Genomic DNA, 18,326 nt, shown 5'->3' on the forward strand with positions numbered 1-18,326 from the left:
TTTAACAGATTTAGAAAATGTTTATTTTCACAAAAGGGGAAAAAGAGAAATCAGAGCAAACAAAGGAATATCAAATTCTCTTGAGTAAAAATGTCATAAAGGTGTTCTGTAAGTTAACTTTGTCTCAGTGCTTGAGAAGCTCCTTGCACGGCGGTAGTCAAAGACAATTAGAAGTGGTCACACAGCACCATGTGTCATGATGGCATTAACATCCCACGATACTCAAGAGAGGAACCACAATGGGGCAGGTGGGGAGTCCTTGGTAGTTGAGTTTTGCGGTGTTGCTGGGCAGATCATTTTGATTCAGTCTCTGTGTTTGTTTGTCTGCCTCAGCTTTTGGGCTGTCGCAGCAGGCCGCGGATCCTGCGAACCAGGGCCTGGATGAAAGTGTAGCGGGAGCGGACCTGGCTGTACAGGCCCTCCACCTCCAGCAGCTTCCTCTGCAGAGCCTCTCCGAAACCTGCGGCCATGTCGCTCTTCAGCTGCACACACACGAACAGAGGACAGACAGGGGACCATGAATAATCCAACACACATATGTGAACAGGCACAGCAGACATTGGCACGACACGATGTTTTCTCAGAGCAGCATACAAAGTGTAAACAACGTTTTGCTCATGCCAGTGTGTGCAGGTGGTCGCCAGCTAATTCGTACCAGATCGAGGTCTTGCTGGCTGACTCGGGACAGACTGAGGCCACGACCTCCACTTGCCTGTAACCCTCCAAACGAGTCTGAAGCAGAGAAATATTTAAGTGAATTGATTGCAATCAAGCTAAAGTCACTCAATTCCAAGCCTGGCATCAATGTGCATGTGACTGTGACATATTTCTCACCATCTGTGAAGCGAGATCGATACAAACTGGCTCCAGGCAACAGGGAGTCCTTGGTGTCAGCGGGAGTACAATGCAACAGGTAGTACTCCAGGTGGCGCCACAGCACAAACAAACAGGTCTCAATGACATCTGAGAGAGATGCAGGTCAGGGTATTTCACAATAGCTCGTGAGGTGGCGTTTCTAGATGGTGTTATTCCAATATACAAGAAAAATGTACAATAATCAAGAAATGGACAGTAAAGAAGTTGATTTTACTTCTGTGCTGTAATGGTTAGAAAACGCTGTAATGCTGTAAACAACTGTGCCTGCAAGCAGCCAAGGATACATGAGCACAGGGCCAGCAGCTTGGCTCTGTTGTTGATAAGCTGGACCAGTCGTCTCTTGGCCAGCAAGCTCCTCTGGACTGATGAGATTTTCTCCACCCCTCCTGGGCCTGACACCAGGCCCTGGCACAACTACAGAGGAGATGCCTTTGCTTAGAACTGAAGACAATGCATGCGGAGCCAATAAGGTGTATAAATAAAGAATTGCTACTTTTTATTCAGAACTATTTAAATTGACCATTTCCAAAGAGAAACAACAGTTTGCTCGATGTGTACAGCAGTGCAGTGAGAGCAGCGGTCCACCGTTACCTCCTTGAGCTCCTCAGGAGGCAGCTGATCCAGGCTCTGCAGCTTGCCCAGGCTTTGTCTGTGACTCTGGTGGAAGCGGAAGAAATCTGCAGCGCTGTTCTTCAGCAGGTACAGGACCAGACCCAGGCTGGGGGCCCGGGAGTAGGTCAGAGATGGCAGAGTGGATGAGAGATCTAAAATAAATAAATAAATAAATAACAGCCACCGTTCAGTCTCATACTTGCAGATGTGGATAAGTGCTGCTGAAAATAAAATGCCACCTTGTGGTAAAAGCTAGACGCACCTCAAGAGATTCTGCATTTCCAGCTTGATATATCAGCTATCAGACTCTAATCAGAACTAATGCTGTAGAAAAGTCTGGCTTTTTCACACCGTGATGTGAGTCTGGGCAGATAATCACTGACCTGCGCGTCCTCCGTCCCTGCCAGCTGGCTCGCTGCCTGAAGGACTGAAGAGACAGATGCTGAACTGGGCCTGGGCTGAGCTCTGCAGCAGCAGGGTTTGGCAGTACTCCATGATGTTAGCACACACCTGGGCACAGAGGACATCACCTTTCAGGTCACTCAACAATCATGACTATGGATACAAGACTCCATACATTGGTTCCCATTGTCCTCCCCTCTCCGTCCATTACACTGCGAGATCATGTGAAAGGTATACTTTGGAACTTCCCACCAGGAATACACTTTACAGAATGCTTGTCATCACACCTGTTGCATGGCCACCTCCATCTCCTCTCTCCTGTCTGCTGACTCTCCAGGTGCAGCGATCTCAGCCTGCTTTAGCAACCTCTCCCGCTCACTCCCTGCCAGACGGCCAAGCAGGGACAGACAGAGACGCTAAAAAAGAAGAGACATCTTACCAACTGTACAATTCACACGGTGAGATGGATGGTGGACAATAAGAAAGCGTATATATGTTGTACGTGACAAAAACAAAGAACCTGGAATCTGTTGATGTGACCCTGGAATTCCAGGAGAGCAGCACTGTTGACCTCCCCACCCATCTCAAGGGCACCTGAGAGACCAAGCAGTACATGAACAACACAATTCAAACTCTATGCGTGTATGTGTGGTTTGCACAATGGAAATGGCAAAATATTGCAAAGCCTGATGTTCATGATTGTACCTGGCAGAGCTGTCTTGCTGATGATGCCGGTAAGCAAAGACAGTTCCTGCAGAACTCCCATACTGAGCTCCTGACAGCGCAGCAGGGACTGAATAGTGTCTGCGTGGACTATCAGCCACTGCAGAACCTGCACACACACACACTAAGGTTAGAACCTAAGTGCAATGTTTATGAAGCTTTTTGTAACACAAACACTACCATGATGTTTACGTTTCACACAATTAGAACCACATATCTTTTCAACTGTTCTCGACAAGATATGCTCAATTTGAAATCCTGCTTTCTATTTGCTATCCAGCTGATCACAGATTCATCTCAAACATTAACCCCATGGGTCAACAGAGTCAGAACAAGCACAAGAAAGAATTTATGATGTAATGGACTCATTAATATCCTGACATTTAGAATTTTCAAGGTAGAAAAAAAAATCCAACACAGCTCAGAGTTGTCTGTGTGCTTACCTGTGCTGCCCCCTGCTGGTGATTCATGGTGGTAGAGGTCAGGATGACCTGAAAGAGTCTCAAAGTCGGTAAGAGAATCTGCCTGTAGCGGTCCATGGGGCTGGGGATGAAGCCTGATGGGTCCCTCATCACCCTGTAGACCAATAAGGGAACAGACACAGACTGAGGTAACACCATTAATAGACCTCTGAAGAAAACAGGTCATTTGGGTCAGATAGAAAAAAGTCAGTTAAATGCGTTTAAAATTCTCCTAACTCATAGAACCAACCTGTTTTTCCCAGCAGAATTTCAATGTCAACATATTTAAATCTCTGCACTAACTTGGTAAAATCAATCCATCGAGGACTCAGGTCTGAGTGTCAGAAACTGACGTCCTCTGAGGATGTTTTCTTCAAAATGACTAACTCAGAAACAATACATGAAGATTATCACAGTTTCATAATAACAAAGGACACACACACCACCTCCTTCCTTCACTCCCCACATCCATACCTGTGTGCGTCGCTGTCAGGGACCATGTCGAACACCTGACACTCGATCAGCTGTGCCACCAGCCCACAGCGCAGCAGCTCCACAGCTCCCTGACCCGTCTTTGCCACGCGAGTCAGGAGAGCCTGAAAACACACAGCAGTGTTTGTACCCTCATAATAACAAGAATAATAATCAGTGCTAAACATAGTGCGTCTGTTTTAGAGCTCATCTCTTCACCATCTTGCTCTCATAGATGTAGAGTGGTTTGAGGAGGGGAGGCTGAGGGGTGAGCAGGCTCTGCAGGGCAGCATCGTCCTGTCTCAGGCTCTCCACTAGCGATCGCAGGTAGCCGCTGTTGGAGATGTAAACCAGCCACTGATTCTGACGGTCTATGGACAGGATCCGGTCCAGAACCGCCAGAGCCAGCATCTGACGGACAAGGAGGGGAAACAAGGATGACAATGCAATAAACTGAGATGAGCCTGGTGAGGTAGTTAAATATATAGGCATCTGTCTCAGCCATTTACACTGTATTTCTCTGCAGAACATGTAGCTTCTCGACAAACCTTTATAAGTGCTTTGTTTAGTCCTTCCATTAGTTTCTAAATGTTATTTTACCATACTCTTGGAAACCAACTACTGGAAAATGTTAAGGTAAGTACATGAGTCCTTATGTTATCGTTGGGCTCTTACCCTGCTAATTTCATGGCCATCACAGGCGTCTCGGCACACCACCTCCATGAGAGCCCTGCCATAGCTCTCAATGATGGCGAGGTTCTCTCTCTGCAGTTTAGAGAAACCATCTTCAGGAGCTGTGAGACGCTCCCACATGGCCTTCCCTGCTAAAGGAGGAGGAGGAGGAGGAGGAGGAGGAGGAGGAGGAGGGAGACTTTCTCAGATGACCTGGACAACATCTACATATTGTCCCTTTGTAAGAAAATCAACTCAGGGACTTACTTACAGACTGTCTGTATTGATGTATCTGTGTTGTACCTGTCTGCAGAGTGTCTGGTTCTTCAGGTTTCTGGGCGATTTGAAGGTAGTACAGCAGTGAGCCATACAAGTGAGCACGCAGACGCTGGTATCCACCTCCTTAAAGTAGGAAAGACAACGTTAGAAAATCTAACCTGATCAAGGTTTAACCTCTTCCCAGTCAGCCTACAAGAACTATCCAAGTTATACTCTAAGTAAATGAAAGTTGTCCTTGAGTCATTTGTACATGCATGTTTTTGTTTTTTTTTTAATGTTACACAGTTTTATCCCCAGCAGTCCCAATTACTGTAAGTGCTACTGGCACTGAGTAACAGAATGGGATTTGGGATTGGGATAGACTGGGAATCTATACATATATATTTATATCTTTATACAGAGGTCACTGACTGTATTTATCATTTCAAACCCTGTGTAACATCCCTTATTTGCACTGAATTCCTTGATTTTGCTGTAAATTACCCAGGAATTTAATTGGCTATACAAAGTGCCAGCCATCTGCACAATCGGTTGCAATTCACTCGTACACGCAGCTCATAAGAGATGTAGGCACTTCCTTTCAAAGCAGACTCTCATTGGCTATTGCTGGCTGTGAACATGACATTGAAAAACCTTGTTGGTCAAATGAGGTTTCAGAGTTCTGCAGCCATTTAGTAAGCAACATATCGCCTACATGTACATGCTTACTGGAGTTCTAATGGAAAATCAGCACGTCTGCCAGCTGATTTGACATGATAAAACATCTTTGTGTGGATTATTAGTGTTTTGGACAGAATATTTTTCCTGGATTGCATGGCTGGACGTCTGGATGGTCTGGATGTAACAAGATAACTGATTTTGTGTGTTTTCGATCAGCTTGAGTAGTGACAGCCTGCTGACAGGCCGACATATCTCATCTGAGAAATAGGGCTATTTATAGCTGAACATGGGTTTAAGTCATCACTAACCAGTACAAAGAATGAAGTCCAGGAGCTTGCGGAGAATCAGGTGCAGGGCGGAGTTGGCAATGGAGGCAAAGCCAGAGGATGCTTCTAAGCCCACCCCCTGCTGCTGCTCAGACAGGACTGATTGGCTGAGGTGGGCGGTCAGAGTGAAGACTGCTCCAGCAACAATGGGCATCAGTTCTCCAGCTGCATCCTCAGATAACACCTAGACAACACACAGCAATGATTACATTGATTGTTGTAACAACCTGCAGACTTGAGGTGTTCCTTATATCTGCTCTTACAGGAACTAATTAGCTACTTTGCAGGTTTTACACCCTTAAAGATGTTCCCGATGATAAGAAAGGGATGATGCAAATTATACCTAGCCAATCGTTTTCATAAAGTACTGCATCCAAAATACAGTTAAAAAAATATTGCGACAGGAGTTCCACCCTCCATTTGACAAATGTTGACACTGACCTTATCATGCAGGTCTAGCAGCAGGTCTCTGATGATGAGCTGCCTGTCATCGGCAGGTATGAGATCAGCAGGGCAGGCGGTCAGCAGCGTCTCCACCAGGCTCCTCCAGGACCGCAGCGCATGTCGCTTTGCACTCAAACTCCGCCGCACGCGATTGCGCTCCACCACCTGCTGCAAGATGGAGTTCACCTCCTGGAGGGGCACAACCAGGGACTAAGATGAATGTGGGCACGATATTTTTAGCTCCAGCTGTCGTATTGAACAGATTCACAGCATTTGTGATGGGAAACTCAAAAGTATTTTTAATCTCAGCACTGTTAAGGGAGTCGATCTAAAATTTTGATAGGAGCTGGAAAGCAGATTTCCATTAGTTGTAGTTCACTCACCTCCATTAACAGGGGCCTCTGTCCAATGGCTGCCATTCCTTGCAGTGCATTCACCTCAGCGACCAGCACTCTGTGTAGCAACTGTGAAGGAAGTTAAAAACAAAATATGACACATCAGTGGAAGGGCAAACACAAAACATAGCTGAAACCCAACAGAGAGAAGATCATGTGTTCGATCTGGAGACCCACCTTAACGTTGCACACGGTATGTCCTTGTTCATTGACATGCTCACAGTTGGAGATCACCTGCTCTATCTGAGCGCGCTCAAAGAAGTCCAGCTGCAGCAGCTCAGGCATGTCCTGACTGAAGTCGATGGCATCCAGCACACTCAGCAACTTCCTGCGCACTGATGGCACCAAACAAGCACAAGATGGGATTAAAAGTCAGAAATGCTGTGGCAGAATTTTCAAAGCTAAATGCTGATTGTATTTACAGTATTTGATTTAGATGTTGATCAAGGTGGCACTGACCTTTAGAAACTGTGTCAAAATGCAAGAAACCGCTGACTGATCTGGTTTCTTCCTCCATGCCCGATTCCCCATCAGCTGAAATGAAAAATGATGAGGTTCTTAGGATCATGGATTTATGAGCTTTGCTGTGCTTGATAATTAGGGGTTTGAGTCTGCATGCCAGGGTGTTAAAAATTTTTTTTAAAATTAATTATTATTATTATTACTGTTATTATTATCATTATTATTATTATTATTGTTATTATTATTATTATTATTGTTATTATTATTATTATTATTATTATTATTATATACTTTATATAGCATCTTTCAAAACACAGTTACAAAGTGCTGTATAATACAAACAAAAGACCATGAAAAAAGAAACAGAATAAAATGAACAAATACGAAATCACCAAAATGCAATTGTAAAAAAGTGGGTTTTTAAAAGAGATTTAAAAGACGGGATAGTTTGTGGCCTGATCTCCTCAGAAAGGTCATTCCAAAGTCTAGGAGCCCTGACCTTGATCGTCTTTTTCTATTAATCTGGACCATGGAACAAGTAGGAACAATGTATGTGAGGCTCTCAGGGACCAGGAAGGGACATAAAAGATTTGTTAAATGACTTGGGGCTCGGCCTCTCAAGGCTTTGTAAGTGATCCCCAATATCTTGAAATCGATTCTAAAAGCAATACATAGCCAGTGTAAGGAAGCCAGGATCAGGAAGCGTTTTGGATGAGCTGGAGGCAGCAGAGGAATTAGAGCAGTTCGATCAACTGAATGTATGTGTTATGAAGGCATGAATAAGAGTTTTGTAGATTTTTGGTGGACAGAAATAGTCTAATGCTTGAAAAGCAGGATTGAACCATTGATTTAACATGTTTGTCTAAGCTGAGGTTCTCATCATATTCCTCAGAGTATCTCCAGGCTTTGGCAAATTGAAAATTTAAGATCTTTTAAACCAATAAAATTTAGAAATAAAAGGGCAGAAATCATTCAGTTGTTTATCCTCTGATGAAAGTAGCTACTGATGCCTAGTATTAGAAGAATCAGACACATTTCTAAAGACACCTGACAGCAGATATACCTATGTGCTGAGTGTGTGGCTGGTCATCCAACAGCAGGCTGACGAGGTGCTGTGTATGTGAACGCTGGCGGTTCAGTGAGGTCACTCTCAGCTCAATTGCAGCTGTTTTCATGAGCCAAGACATCTGGGAAAGGGCGGCGATCTGATTACCTGACAAGAAAGTGGCATTGAGGCAATGATAAGAAAAGTCAATGCACTTCAACACACACAGTAACATTTTTTCAGTGTAATACTCAACATAGCTTTGCAATATTAACATAACTAAACTTCCTTGTAACACAAAACAAACACAAATTTCAATAATGTTGTGCATTCCCTGCTTCTTCACTTCATGCTTTTCATCACATCTCTAACTCACTGGGCAGGATGAAGGGTAGGTGCTGCAGGTGAGAGAACAGGAAGTCCTGGCTGGTCCTCAAATAGCGCATGGTGGGTCCAGATGTGTCTGGGCAGGCACACAGCTGGTAGATCACCTGAGAGACGGGTACAATAATTCAAAAATGAATTAATCCGACAATCAGCCCTCACACACGTTTGATATATGATGCTACATCTCTCACTGCAGAGGCTGATCTTTGTGCCAAAGTGCCTAATTTGTGTGAGTGTGGAGCAGAGGATGAAGTGTACCTGGTAGCAGAGCTCAGCCAGGTGTGGGGCCTGCTGTGTGAGTACAGGTCCTGATCTCTTCTCAGTGCCTCTCTGCAGAAGACTCAGGATGGCGTGCAGGCAGCTACGTGGACATCCCAACACACCTGTAACACATGGATGCATCATCGACTAAAAGATAAAAATTCAGGTCAGCGGATCTCTTTTTACATCCAAATCAGAAGGCCAGAAATATTTCCGAAATCACAACAGCCACCCAAATTAACATGCCAACAGCTAAAGCGGTGGTCTGACCTGGGTCCTGAAGGTTGGTGGAGGACACAGGCTTCTTGACTTCATAGCCCAGAAGATAAAGGGCCAGATTGGGCGTTTTCAGTTCCAAGGATGTGATAAGCAGGTTCAGGATATGGATCTGGGTTTCATGTCGGATTCTTGCAACCTTCCTTTGTAGGTCTGAGTCTAAAAGTTTTGCAGGTAATGAAGCGGGTGAGTTTGAGTGTGATCGTTATGATACACAGGTTTAGCTTTCAGGGTATGAGGGAGGATTTAGATCAAATGCAGAAGTTGGTAGACTTTTAACATCTCTCTCACCATCTCCTTTCTCTGTTCCCTCCTCTGCCTCCTCATTGTCCAGACACTCCACGAAGCCTGCCATAAGCTTGTCACTCACAGTCTGAGGGACAAAGACAAAAGTGACCCAACTTCTAACACAACAAAGAGTTCAAACAAAACCAGCACAGACGCACCTCAGTGGAATGAGGCAAAAGCACAGCATCACCATCCTGAAGCCTTTTATTAAGTCATTAGAAGATATTAGTAGATTTGTTGTGTACATGATACTTAATAATACTGACATACTGATATAATTTACTAATACATTTTACAGACACAAAAACAAACTGCAACATTTATGTCTGACTTAATGCACAGGCAACCATTTTAGTCAAAAATTATAATTATTCCTCACAAACACAATGAAGGGACTGGACTTATACCTGGTCGTGTGTGAAATCTCCCACCAGTCTATTCTGAATGTTGGGGTAGTTGGCGATACGACGCAGGATCTTGGCACTCTGGAAGGCAGCCTCTGGGTTGGAGCTGCTGTGGTACAAATACCTGCAAGGGACAAACACAGGTTACCATTAACATATAACAGTCCTTTGAAAGAGCAGTTTTGCTAAATTATAGCCTACGATGATGTCTGAGCATGATGGTTCTATAACTCTACCTTTAACTAGAAAAGAATGGAAGACAAACAATCAAGAACAGACTGAACAAACACTGCGTTAATGCCACAGTTTGTATTAAAGGCTCACCTGGCAATATTGACAATGTGATCAGCCCTTCGAGTTTGAGGACTGACTCCCTGGAGGAGCTGCTCTAAGGGGGACACCAGCAGGGAGGCCTGGCTCTCTCTGAGGAGGTCCATGAACACTACCTCCTTCTGCAGAGCCAAGTCCAGCAGGCGCAGGCAGTGGAGCACCGCCGACTCCAAGTGCTTCTTACCTGTGGGGGGAGAGTAACGGAGCATGGTGTCAGAAAAAGCACGCACACACACGCAAACACACACAGTCTCTCAATCACAGCATATGTTCTCTCACCAGGGAAAGGTGCATAGGTGTCCAGCTGGCGTACACCCTCCTCCAGCAGGCTGAGGCAGAGCGCCAGCATGGGCGAGTCATTGAGCAGGTGGAACATGATGCTGTGTCCAGGGGGCTTGTGGGCCGGGACCTGCTCACCCTGCAGCTCCACCATCTCCTGGACAAAGTCCGACGGCTGGGGCTCGTAGTCTCGCAGCAGCTTGTGGAAAACCTCCAAGACAGCATCAGCAACCTCCCACTGAGAGATGGCAAAGAACAAAAAGAAAGAAAGAAAAACAAATGAACAGAGGTTTGTGTAGTTTAAAGAGCATACATGCTGCTGCATTCTGCTGCTACATGTCATCACGTTGTGAAGATATAAGGACAAAGCTACACAGCACTTTACCTTCTCAGCTGGACGACGATATGCTCTCGTGGGGAAGGGCAGGAACACAGAGTCACGCAAGAAGTTCAGGTAGGGCTGGAGGCCTGGCACACGCAGCCCTGCCCCTAAATTAACAGGCAGGCTGCTCTCAACCAATGTGCTGGTCAGATGACAGAAGGCTCGTGTCAGGGGGTACTCCTCACAGCTTGACTCAATCTCATTCAGCTCCACCTGAGAGCCAAAAGAAGTCATCAGAAGGTTTGCCACCCAAATGTGCACCTTACAGGTTAGATTACTTGATTACTACAATGTTATGTGAATACAAACAAATTAAAAATGATCCTGGCAGCCCCAAGCAGTCTAACAGCTCTCTGTGCCAACTAATGAAACATCTTGAAGTCGAGCGAGACAGAGAAGCATTCAGAACTTTGCTTCAAATTGGGTTGAGTAGTGAGAATCCAGCATCACTTAACACAAGAAACTCACCTCAATTCCAGCGGCCTGCCTCTGTCCTGGGGCTCGCACTGTCTGAAGGATCTGTGGTAAAAGAATATGAAGTTACCAAACTTTAAACCCGACAACACAGGAAGCTGCTTAACTCAAAACAATCATGACACTACAAGAATTTAGTGTTTTAGGTGAATATAAGAGAACACACTTCGCGGACTGTATGAGAAAATCAAACTTTAAATCTAAAGTTTTGTTGTTAGTCTACTATTACTGGCAAAACAAGAACGCTTGACAGATTGACATCCTTAGCTCTATGCGGTACAAGATATCAAATGACAGGCATTTTTTGAGATTTCATATGACAAAAGGCAGACTCTCCTTCTTAAAAAATCATCAACTAAAACCGTTCTGTTTCTTTATAAAGACTAACCTGCGTGTACTCCAGTGACTGCCAGAGTGAAGCAGCAATCTCTGGTGACTTCCCAAAGGCTGCTAAGCAGTGCAAGACCTCAGCCTTCAGGATGGGAGGAACGCTGCACTGCAGCAACCCCAACATCACTACAACTGGGGTCCACTGGGGATGCTCACACAACGCCAGCCGAGCATTTTCACTCTACGGGAAAAAAACTCCATTACAGTTGCACCACAACGATCTCAGAATCCTGAGTTTTAGAATTGTTGAGTAGCTTTCCAAGACACAAGGGGAGTATACATTACAAAGATGAAGCTTGACCTGAATATTGTACCATACCCATGTGATGATGGTGGTGAGCAACTGCAAAAATGAGGTGAGTCCTTCCAGCTCTCTTTGTGTGATGCCCCTTAGTGGTGGGTGGCGGTACTGTGCTGCATCTGGATTTGGAAAGTCTCTTCGCAGGTTCTCATGGTAGAGCATTAGGGAGTGAAAAAAATGTTCCCATGACACCGGGCTGCCGGAAACTCCCTGGATGTTGTCACCTGCAAGTACGGGAACTTAGTCGGCTTTTTGGGGTCATCTGTTCATACCACCTAAATCTGAAGTTACATTAATTTTCATCTGAAAGTTTCTACATCATTCCTTTCATATTTGCTGGTAAATAGCCACAAAAACAGTCCATACTCTGATGGAACAAAATTCTAATCCAGATTACCACCAAAATCCAATCTATTTGTCTTTTCCGTAAGGACAAACTGGTTTCATTTTCAGATCGGCTCTTACTGTGTGTGGCTCCGTTGGTTTTAAGCAGGCTGAAGCAGTAGTGGGCACACTGAGGACCATTAGCGAGGCCTTTCAGCATACGGAGATAGGAGATATAGAGGGTGGAGGGCAGAAGGTCTCCCATCTGACGCACAAACTTGGACAGAACAACCTACATCACAGTTTATGGAGAAAAAAACTTTCAGCAGAAAGAATGGTATGCAAAACTTTATTTTCCCAACATTTTGGGTTTTACATTACAATTATTGACATGAAAGCAGGATCCTGAAAACACAGTGCTTACCTGTTTATGTGGAGGCCTTTGCAGTGCCATTCCCAGGTAGGATCCTTGCAGGGAGGTGTGTTGGAGAGACTCCGTGGGACACCAGAACTCCAGACCCAACTCAAGCCCAAATGAGTCCTTACTGTAAAACTCTCCTATCTGAAAAGACAAAGCAGTAACCAACACCGTTAACCAGTATATTCAGTTAAACTCTGAAGAAAGGTGAAGGCTGAAGAAAATAATATCTTTTTGTGCAAGTGAAAAAGACTGACGAGGATCATGAGGTGGTCCAAGTCCTTGCATAACGATGATGGAAGCTCGCTGTCCATCTGTAGGGACATGTGCACTAGACGGGCATCCTCATCGGCACGGTTACGAAGCTGCTTCACCTACAAAGACAGCAAAAAGATGTTCATCAAGTAATTTAATCTGGGTACAAAAAACTACAACCTGAGATCTAATCATCAAATTCTGACAAGCTGACACCTCTCACCTTCATTGGCATGAGTGCCAGGAAGTCTGTGATGAGTGAGTGGAGGCGGCGGATGTAAAACTCTTCCTGGCTAAAACCCTCACATCCCAGCATGCCCTCCTTCACGAACAGGAAGACATCTCCCAGAAGAGCCTGGTCGGCCAGAGCCTCATCTGCCTCAGTGAACTCAACCAGGGCTGCACAGCACACACATACAAATATGAGACATTTAAAAGGGCTTCTGTCTTTGAGAACTCAGATGCCTTCAAACAGATAAAAGTCATATTTAATGCATGTCCAAGGGATAGAAACCTTACCGCATCCCTGTGGTAGCTGAGAAAGGACCCTCAGACTCAGAGCCCAGGCCAGTCGACACACAGCTTGCAGACCTGGAAGTTTCCACGGCTGGCCGTCCATCAGACGACTGTGCACTGCAGACACATACTGCCTCTCAGTGAGCAACGGGAGCGCCTGGAGCAGATCTAGAGGAACACAGTCACAGTTATTCACAAGCTATAAAAGCAAAACCACAAAACTAACAGCACTCTTATGCACAGTTTTAGTAAATTTAACCAGCGAGTTCAATCAAAGTTCAAATAATAGACATTATATGAATCCAACATGTTCTCACCTTCTCTATCTTCTGTTCCCTGTTCTACGAAGCTGACATCCAAGCAGTAGAGCAGTGCCATGACCAGAGCCAGGTTCACACTGTCCAATGAGCCATCAGCTTGAGCGGTCACTGTCTCCAGGTGGCTAATCAGAGCCAGGGTGTCATCTTTGGTCAGAGGTGATTGGCACGTCCATGAAAATAAGCTGTCTGCCAGGGCCTGCCGGGATTCTTTGATGAGGTCAGAAACCTGGGGACAAGAGAGGGAGTTAAATACTCTCCATACATTCTCCAACGAGCAACATCCAGAGCTGCAAAATTAAGCCAACACCAAGGTGTCAAAAACTGTTGTTCCTCAAATGGCCACTTAAACCTGGCTCCTTTACAGTTTTGCTCTTTGTAGCTGCTCTAAATTCATGACACCTGTTTGTGGGGTGAACTTTTAAAAAACATGCTCCAAATTCTATGAAGGCATACATTTAGGCATAAACATGGGCGTGGTCACTTTGAGTGACAGCTGGCTGTAGGTTTCAGCAACCAGGCCTCATTCAGCCTGCTTCAGTTCCACTCATGCTCCACCTCTTCGGCCATTTTTGGATTAGGCGGGAGTTCGGTGGAGACTACATCCATGTTTTATACAGTCCATGATGTTCTCCCACTCCATGTTTCTACTTCAGTTACAATCTACTGGCTTTGCGCGAGTCAAATATTATTGAAAATGAATATATTGTGAATAAGAATATCTCAAATTAACCAGATTTGCTCACACCTCTTTCCTGTGCTTCTCATTGCCCAGGCCGCGCTCCTTCTGCAGCCGTTCGAACTCACGCGTCACATTTATCTCTGACACCAAGGTTAGGATGCGTTTGGTCAGACCCTGATTCATCAGTTCATCTGTAAAACGCGTCGTCAAAGCAACCAGCTCCCCACTGGGTGACAAAACAAACAAACAAACAAAAAGTACAGGTCAATAACAAGAACACATATGCATTAAATAGAAAGAACAGGACAATAGCATGTTCATAACATGGCATCTGTCATTGTTTGAATGTACTAATAATAAAGCAGTAATAATGACATTAAAGTCTATTTGTATAGCACTTATCAAAACCAGCTTTAAAAAGTGCTTTACAACAAACACATAAATAAAAAATACTCAGTAATGTACGGATAAACAGGGCGGCATAAAGGATAAAGGAGGAACAAAACTGAAAACAGCAGATTATTAAAACCATAATGAAACATCCCAGACAACATGAAAAAACAATGGGTGAATTAAAACAGAACAATGTAAGACTTATGAGCAACGCTTGAATAAAGTCCAGTGTTACTCAAAAGTTAAGAATAAAAATAAACCTAAAAATGACAAGAAATGACCCCGAAATTATAAGAAAGCCCTAATACAAGGCCATTATATAGACATTAAATAGGTGAAGCCACACATGTTGTTTGGAACCCTGATGAAGACCTAGTGGTCAAAACATGTTCATATGTTTTGCTTTAATGATTTAGCCACTATAATAAAGGCTTTTCAATATTTCCTTTCTCGTTTGACAGAATTTCTTATGTTTGGAGTGAGTGGATTTCCTTCTGGCAAGCATTCCTCAGGCAGCTCTTTCCACAACCAATGAGCCCTGCCAACAAGCACTCTGCATTACAGTTTTGTGGTTAACGGATCAAAAGTTGCACTTAATTCAAGCAGTAGAAGGATGGAACAGTCACCAGTGATCAGTCATTTTTAAAAGATCATTTGTTACTCTAATAAGCACAGCTTCAGTGTTGTAATGCTGTCTAAAACCAGACTGAAAGTCTTCATAAATGTGGTTTTGTCTCAGTATTTCAAGGACTTGTATGGAGACAGTTTTCTCAAGACGTTTTGCAATAAACAGTCATTTTGAAATTGGTCTGTATTGTTGCATTCTGATGGATCAAGGGTGGATCTTTTAATAAGTATTTGCACACAGGCAGTCTTCAAATTTTCTAGGACTCAGCCTAAGAATAGACAACTATTAATTACTGAGAGCAACCAAGGGGCAGTCACATCCAGAGAAATTTCGGAGGTATTACAAAAACAGAGCTTGAGGAACGTCTCATTTAATGAGACTGGCAAAAAAAAAGAGTGATAAAATTACACGCCTCGGACAGGGGGCATCAATAAAAGAATCAGGAGAAACAATTTTGATTGTATTTCACTGATTTTATCTTTTCACTGATTCAAAAGACAGTCCACATCCACAGATGTAAAAAGAGCTCTGGGGCTGTGCTTATTAGTATGAATTCAAATAGAGAAATAGCTGGCCCTTGCATTCCTAACCTTTTCATTGAAAGAAACGTTCAACTCTATCATTTGTTTATAATATTCCTGAAGCCTCGTCTTCCTCCACCTCAATTCCACCATCCTACATTCTCTTTTGTGAGTGCGAATGTCATTATTCCTCCATGGTGTATGCCAAAGATACCTCCTGGCCCAAAAAAAACTTTACAATTGTCTACAAAGCCAATGCTGTTGGAATCGCAGACCGAGGAGGCAAGGCAGCCTGCTTTTTCTTGGCCTCAGGTTGAGTTTGGCCAGAGATAAAAACACTGCGGCAGAATTGTTTTGCAGTGTTAATAGTAGGTAGCATTATTACCTCAGGTCCAGGGTGAAGGTCTTGCCATGGCGTGACTGGATGAGTGTGCGCAGGGAGTTAGCCACACAAAGCTTTCCATCCCAGTAGAGCAGCACTGCTACTAGACCTCGTGTCAGACCTGGAAAATGAGGCTGCTGGTGTTCACCTGGAGACAGAAGAATATATTCAGAGAATCAATTGTGTCAAATGTCAACGTCTTTACTACTGAAAGGTATACAAGGCTTTATCTCCAAACCATGGATTTGATCAGGACAAGTTGAAACAAAATAGTCATTATAAACTAATGTGAGTGCTGTATCTACAACACAAAATGCAACATAATGCAAAGTCATCAAATTTACAACACAACTTTCTTCATTCATTTTCATAGAAGACGTATCTTTATCCTATGTCCAGCTTACCTGCCAACAGAAGCTCCAAAGCTGCCAACTCTCCAATATCAAACAGATCACTGAGGATGAAGGCCTCTTTGAGAAGCTGCTCTGGAAGGAGTCTCGACCCCTGCTGACCTTGGATGGCGATGCCTTCTGTGCTGGCTTTGCGCACTTTCTCTCTCTGCTCTGCACTTTTTGGCTGAAAATGAGGAAAGAAGACATGTTATTAACATGACAGTCTCAGAAAACATGCTGGGAATCAAAAATGTGCCTGTCTGCACCAAGGGAGTTACATATACTATTGCCCTATTCAAATATGAAATGACAGCCAATACAAATGATGCATCTCACCGGGTTCCTAAAGAGTGAGAGAAAGTGTGCTTTGTGTTTCTTCAGCTGCAGGTCAAGGAGGTGGACGCTCTCCGGCTGTCTCCTCAACACCGCCCCATCCACCGTCTCCCACAACTCCTTCAGCGGCCCCCACAGACTGGCTCCTGAGTGGGTAAGCAGGCTTTCAAAGGTCTTGTCTCATCACATGTGCAGAATTCATTTCTACCCATCATGTTGTGCGAATTTTTCAGAATCATACTTGGCTCTTGTTTTATGCATTTTGTGTGTCTCACAAATTATATATATCATGATTGATTCTGGTTCTGCTGAATCCTGCACTCAAATTTGCCAAGAATCAAATTGTATTATGGCAATGTACTGGAAATGAATAATCTTGATGCAATAAACAGACTTGTATAATCTGATGTAAATGACTGTTCATGATTTTGACATTGTGAACCTCTTTCAGACTGAAGATATGATACTGATGTATAAACATAAGTTTTCCAATGACTGAAGAAGGATGGTCATGTGATTGACAGTAAATGACAGTGCCAGTGAACTTTATTACCTTACGATAATAGTCTTGGACATAGCTGGGTGTTTTTATTGTTGCGTTTGCTATTGTAGATTTAGCCTCATTCAATTACAATTTGTATCAATTGATTTTTGTATTACAAATTTTCATTTTAGTTTTTACTCAAACAACAAATACATACATGGAAAGGTATGCCATTGTGGATTTACATTTTCAAGTTTGCACTATCCGTTTAACATAGTCCCCTATGAGCTTCCATAGCGGAGAGCACAGTAAACTGGAGGTTAGTTTAAGCCTGGATCTTAACTTTTAGACGAACACTAACTTCAGGCGTGGTGCAGCATAACAAACACATAAGCAGTGTTGCTAAGCATTTCTTTGCTTGTTCCAAATCCATTTGTTTCCGTTTTATTTCCAAGTGAGTGAACTCGTCTGCTGACCCATCTGACAGGTGTCACGTCAGAGGAGTCATAAGGCCATATGGCAGCGGTTATGGAAATACGTTGACGTTAGGAGTAAACGTGCTTTCCCACGCATTTGTTAATTGTTTAACCAACGTTAGCCAACAGAACGCAGACTTGAAGGCTAGGCTAAATTAGCCTAGCAGCCAGAGCCTGAACTTGTATGATCCATCACCATGCGGTCATAACATGACATGCAACACAACTAGCGCTAAAAAGACAATGTATACGGACTTATATGTTAAACACCAACGAATAGCACCCGCTAGAAATTCACTCGTCTAAGTTACACTTTAAGAAAGAAATATAATTCATACCCGAATTTACCGCCATCTGCGCCGCCATGATACACTCGCAAAATTGGACAGAAGCTTCTGAGGTCGTGCCGGTGTGAAATTTAAAAAGATAGATTCTCTAAACACGCCTTGATAACATTTGTTCAACAAAAAATTAACCAGCCCTAACTTAATGTGTATACTGGGTAATTATGTAGCAAGATATTTTAGGCATTGCCGTCAATTTGTAAAATCTCTTCAGGCGAGGTCCTCGAAGTGTAGGAGTCGTCTAAGTGGATGGGAATTGTA

General features: G+C 43.8%; 1 protein-coding gene across 3 annotated transcripts; it reads right to left on the reverse strand.

Moving 5' to 3' along the window:
- On the reverse strand, nucleotides 1–18,101 carry nup205 (nucleoporin 205). Of its 3 annotated transcripts, XM_076732525.1 has the most exons (42): nucleotides 18,060–18,101; nucleotides 16,765–16,907; nucleotides 16,441–16,612; nucleotides 16,040–16,184; nucleotides 14,179–14,338; nucleotides 13,431–13,659; nucleotides 13,117–13,281; nucleotides 12,821–12,996; nucleotides 12,600–12,716; nucleotides 12,349–12,486; nucleotides 12,066–12,216; nucleotides 11,619–11,824; nucleotides 11,298–11,480; nucleotides 10,904–10,954; nucleotides 10,439–10,648; nucleotides 10,054–10,291; nucleotides 9,769–9,958; nucleotides 9,448–9,568; nucleotides 9,044–9,125; nucleotides 8,747–8,911; nucleotides 8,474–8,598; nucleotides 8,205–8,319; nucleotides 7,847–7,996; nucleotides 6,781–6,855; nucleotides 6,499–6,656; nucleotides 6,310–6,390; nucleotides 5,924–6,115; nucleotides 5,465–5,666; nucleotides 4,521–4,619; nucleotides 4,221–4,369; nucleotides 3,765–3,956; nucleotides 3,549–3,670; nucleotides 3,057–3,189; nucleotides 2,596–2,722; nucleotides 2,411–2,484; nucleotides 2,178–2,306; nucleotides 1,872–1,998; nucleotides 1,468–1,640; nucleotides 1,161–1,290; nucleotides 835–963; nucleotides 656–732; nucleotides 1–482 (listed from the first exon to the last, which is right to left on the reverse strand). In XM_076732525.1, exons 1-42 carry the CDS (start codon nucleotides 18,085–18,087, stop codon nucleotides 330–332), a joined length of 5,982 nt encoding a protein of 1,993 aa, XP_076588640.1. In that variant the 5' UTR covers nucleotides 18,088–18,101; the 3' UTR covers nucleotides 1–329. The 3 variants fall into 3 exon arrangements, with proteins under 3 accessions (XP_076588640.1, XP_076588639.1, XP_076588638.1); XM_076732524.1 differs by having other exon boundaries at nucleotides 656–963; nucleotides 4,221–4,366; XM_076732523.1 differs by having other exon boundaries at nucleotides 656–963.
- Nucleotides 18,102–18,326: the final 225 nt, after the last annotated feature.

Source organism: Chaetodon auriga, chromosome 6, assembly GCF_051107435.1.
Source record: "Chaetodon auriga isolate fChaAug3 chromosome 6, fChaAug3.hap1, whole genome shotgun sequence".
Taxonomy (NCBI): Eukaryota; Metazoa; Chordata; class Actinopteri; order Chaetodontiformes; family Chaetodontidae; genus Chaetodon; species Chaetodon auriga.

Excerpts from the sequence above, each read along its gene's own strand:
- nup205 (XM_076732523.1), bottom strand. The coding sequence starts at position 18,087 with ATGGCGGCGCAGATGGCGGTAAATTCGG. Across the intron at positions 12,717-12,820 it reads TGGCACTCATGCCAATGAAG|GTGAAGCAGCTTCGTAACCG; the intron begins GTGAGAGGTGTC and ends CTGTCTTTGTAG. Across the intron at positions 9,126-9,447 it reads GAGATTTCACACACGACCAG|ACTGTGAGTGACAAGCTTAT; the intron begins GTATAAGTCCAG and ends TTTGTCCCTCAG.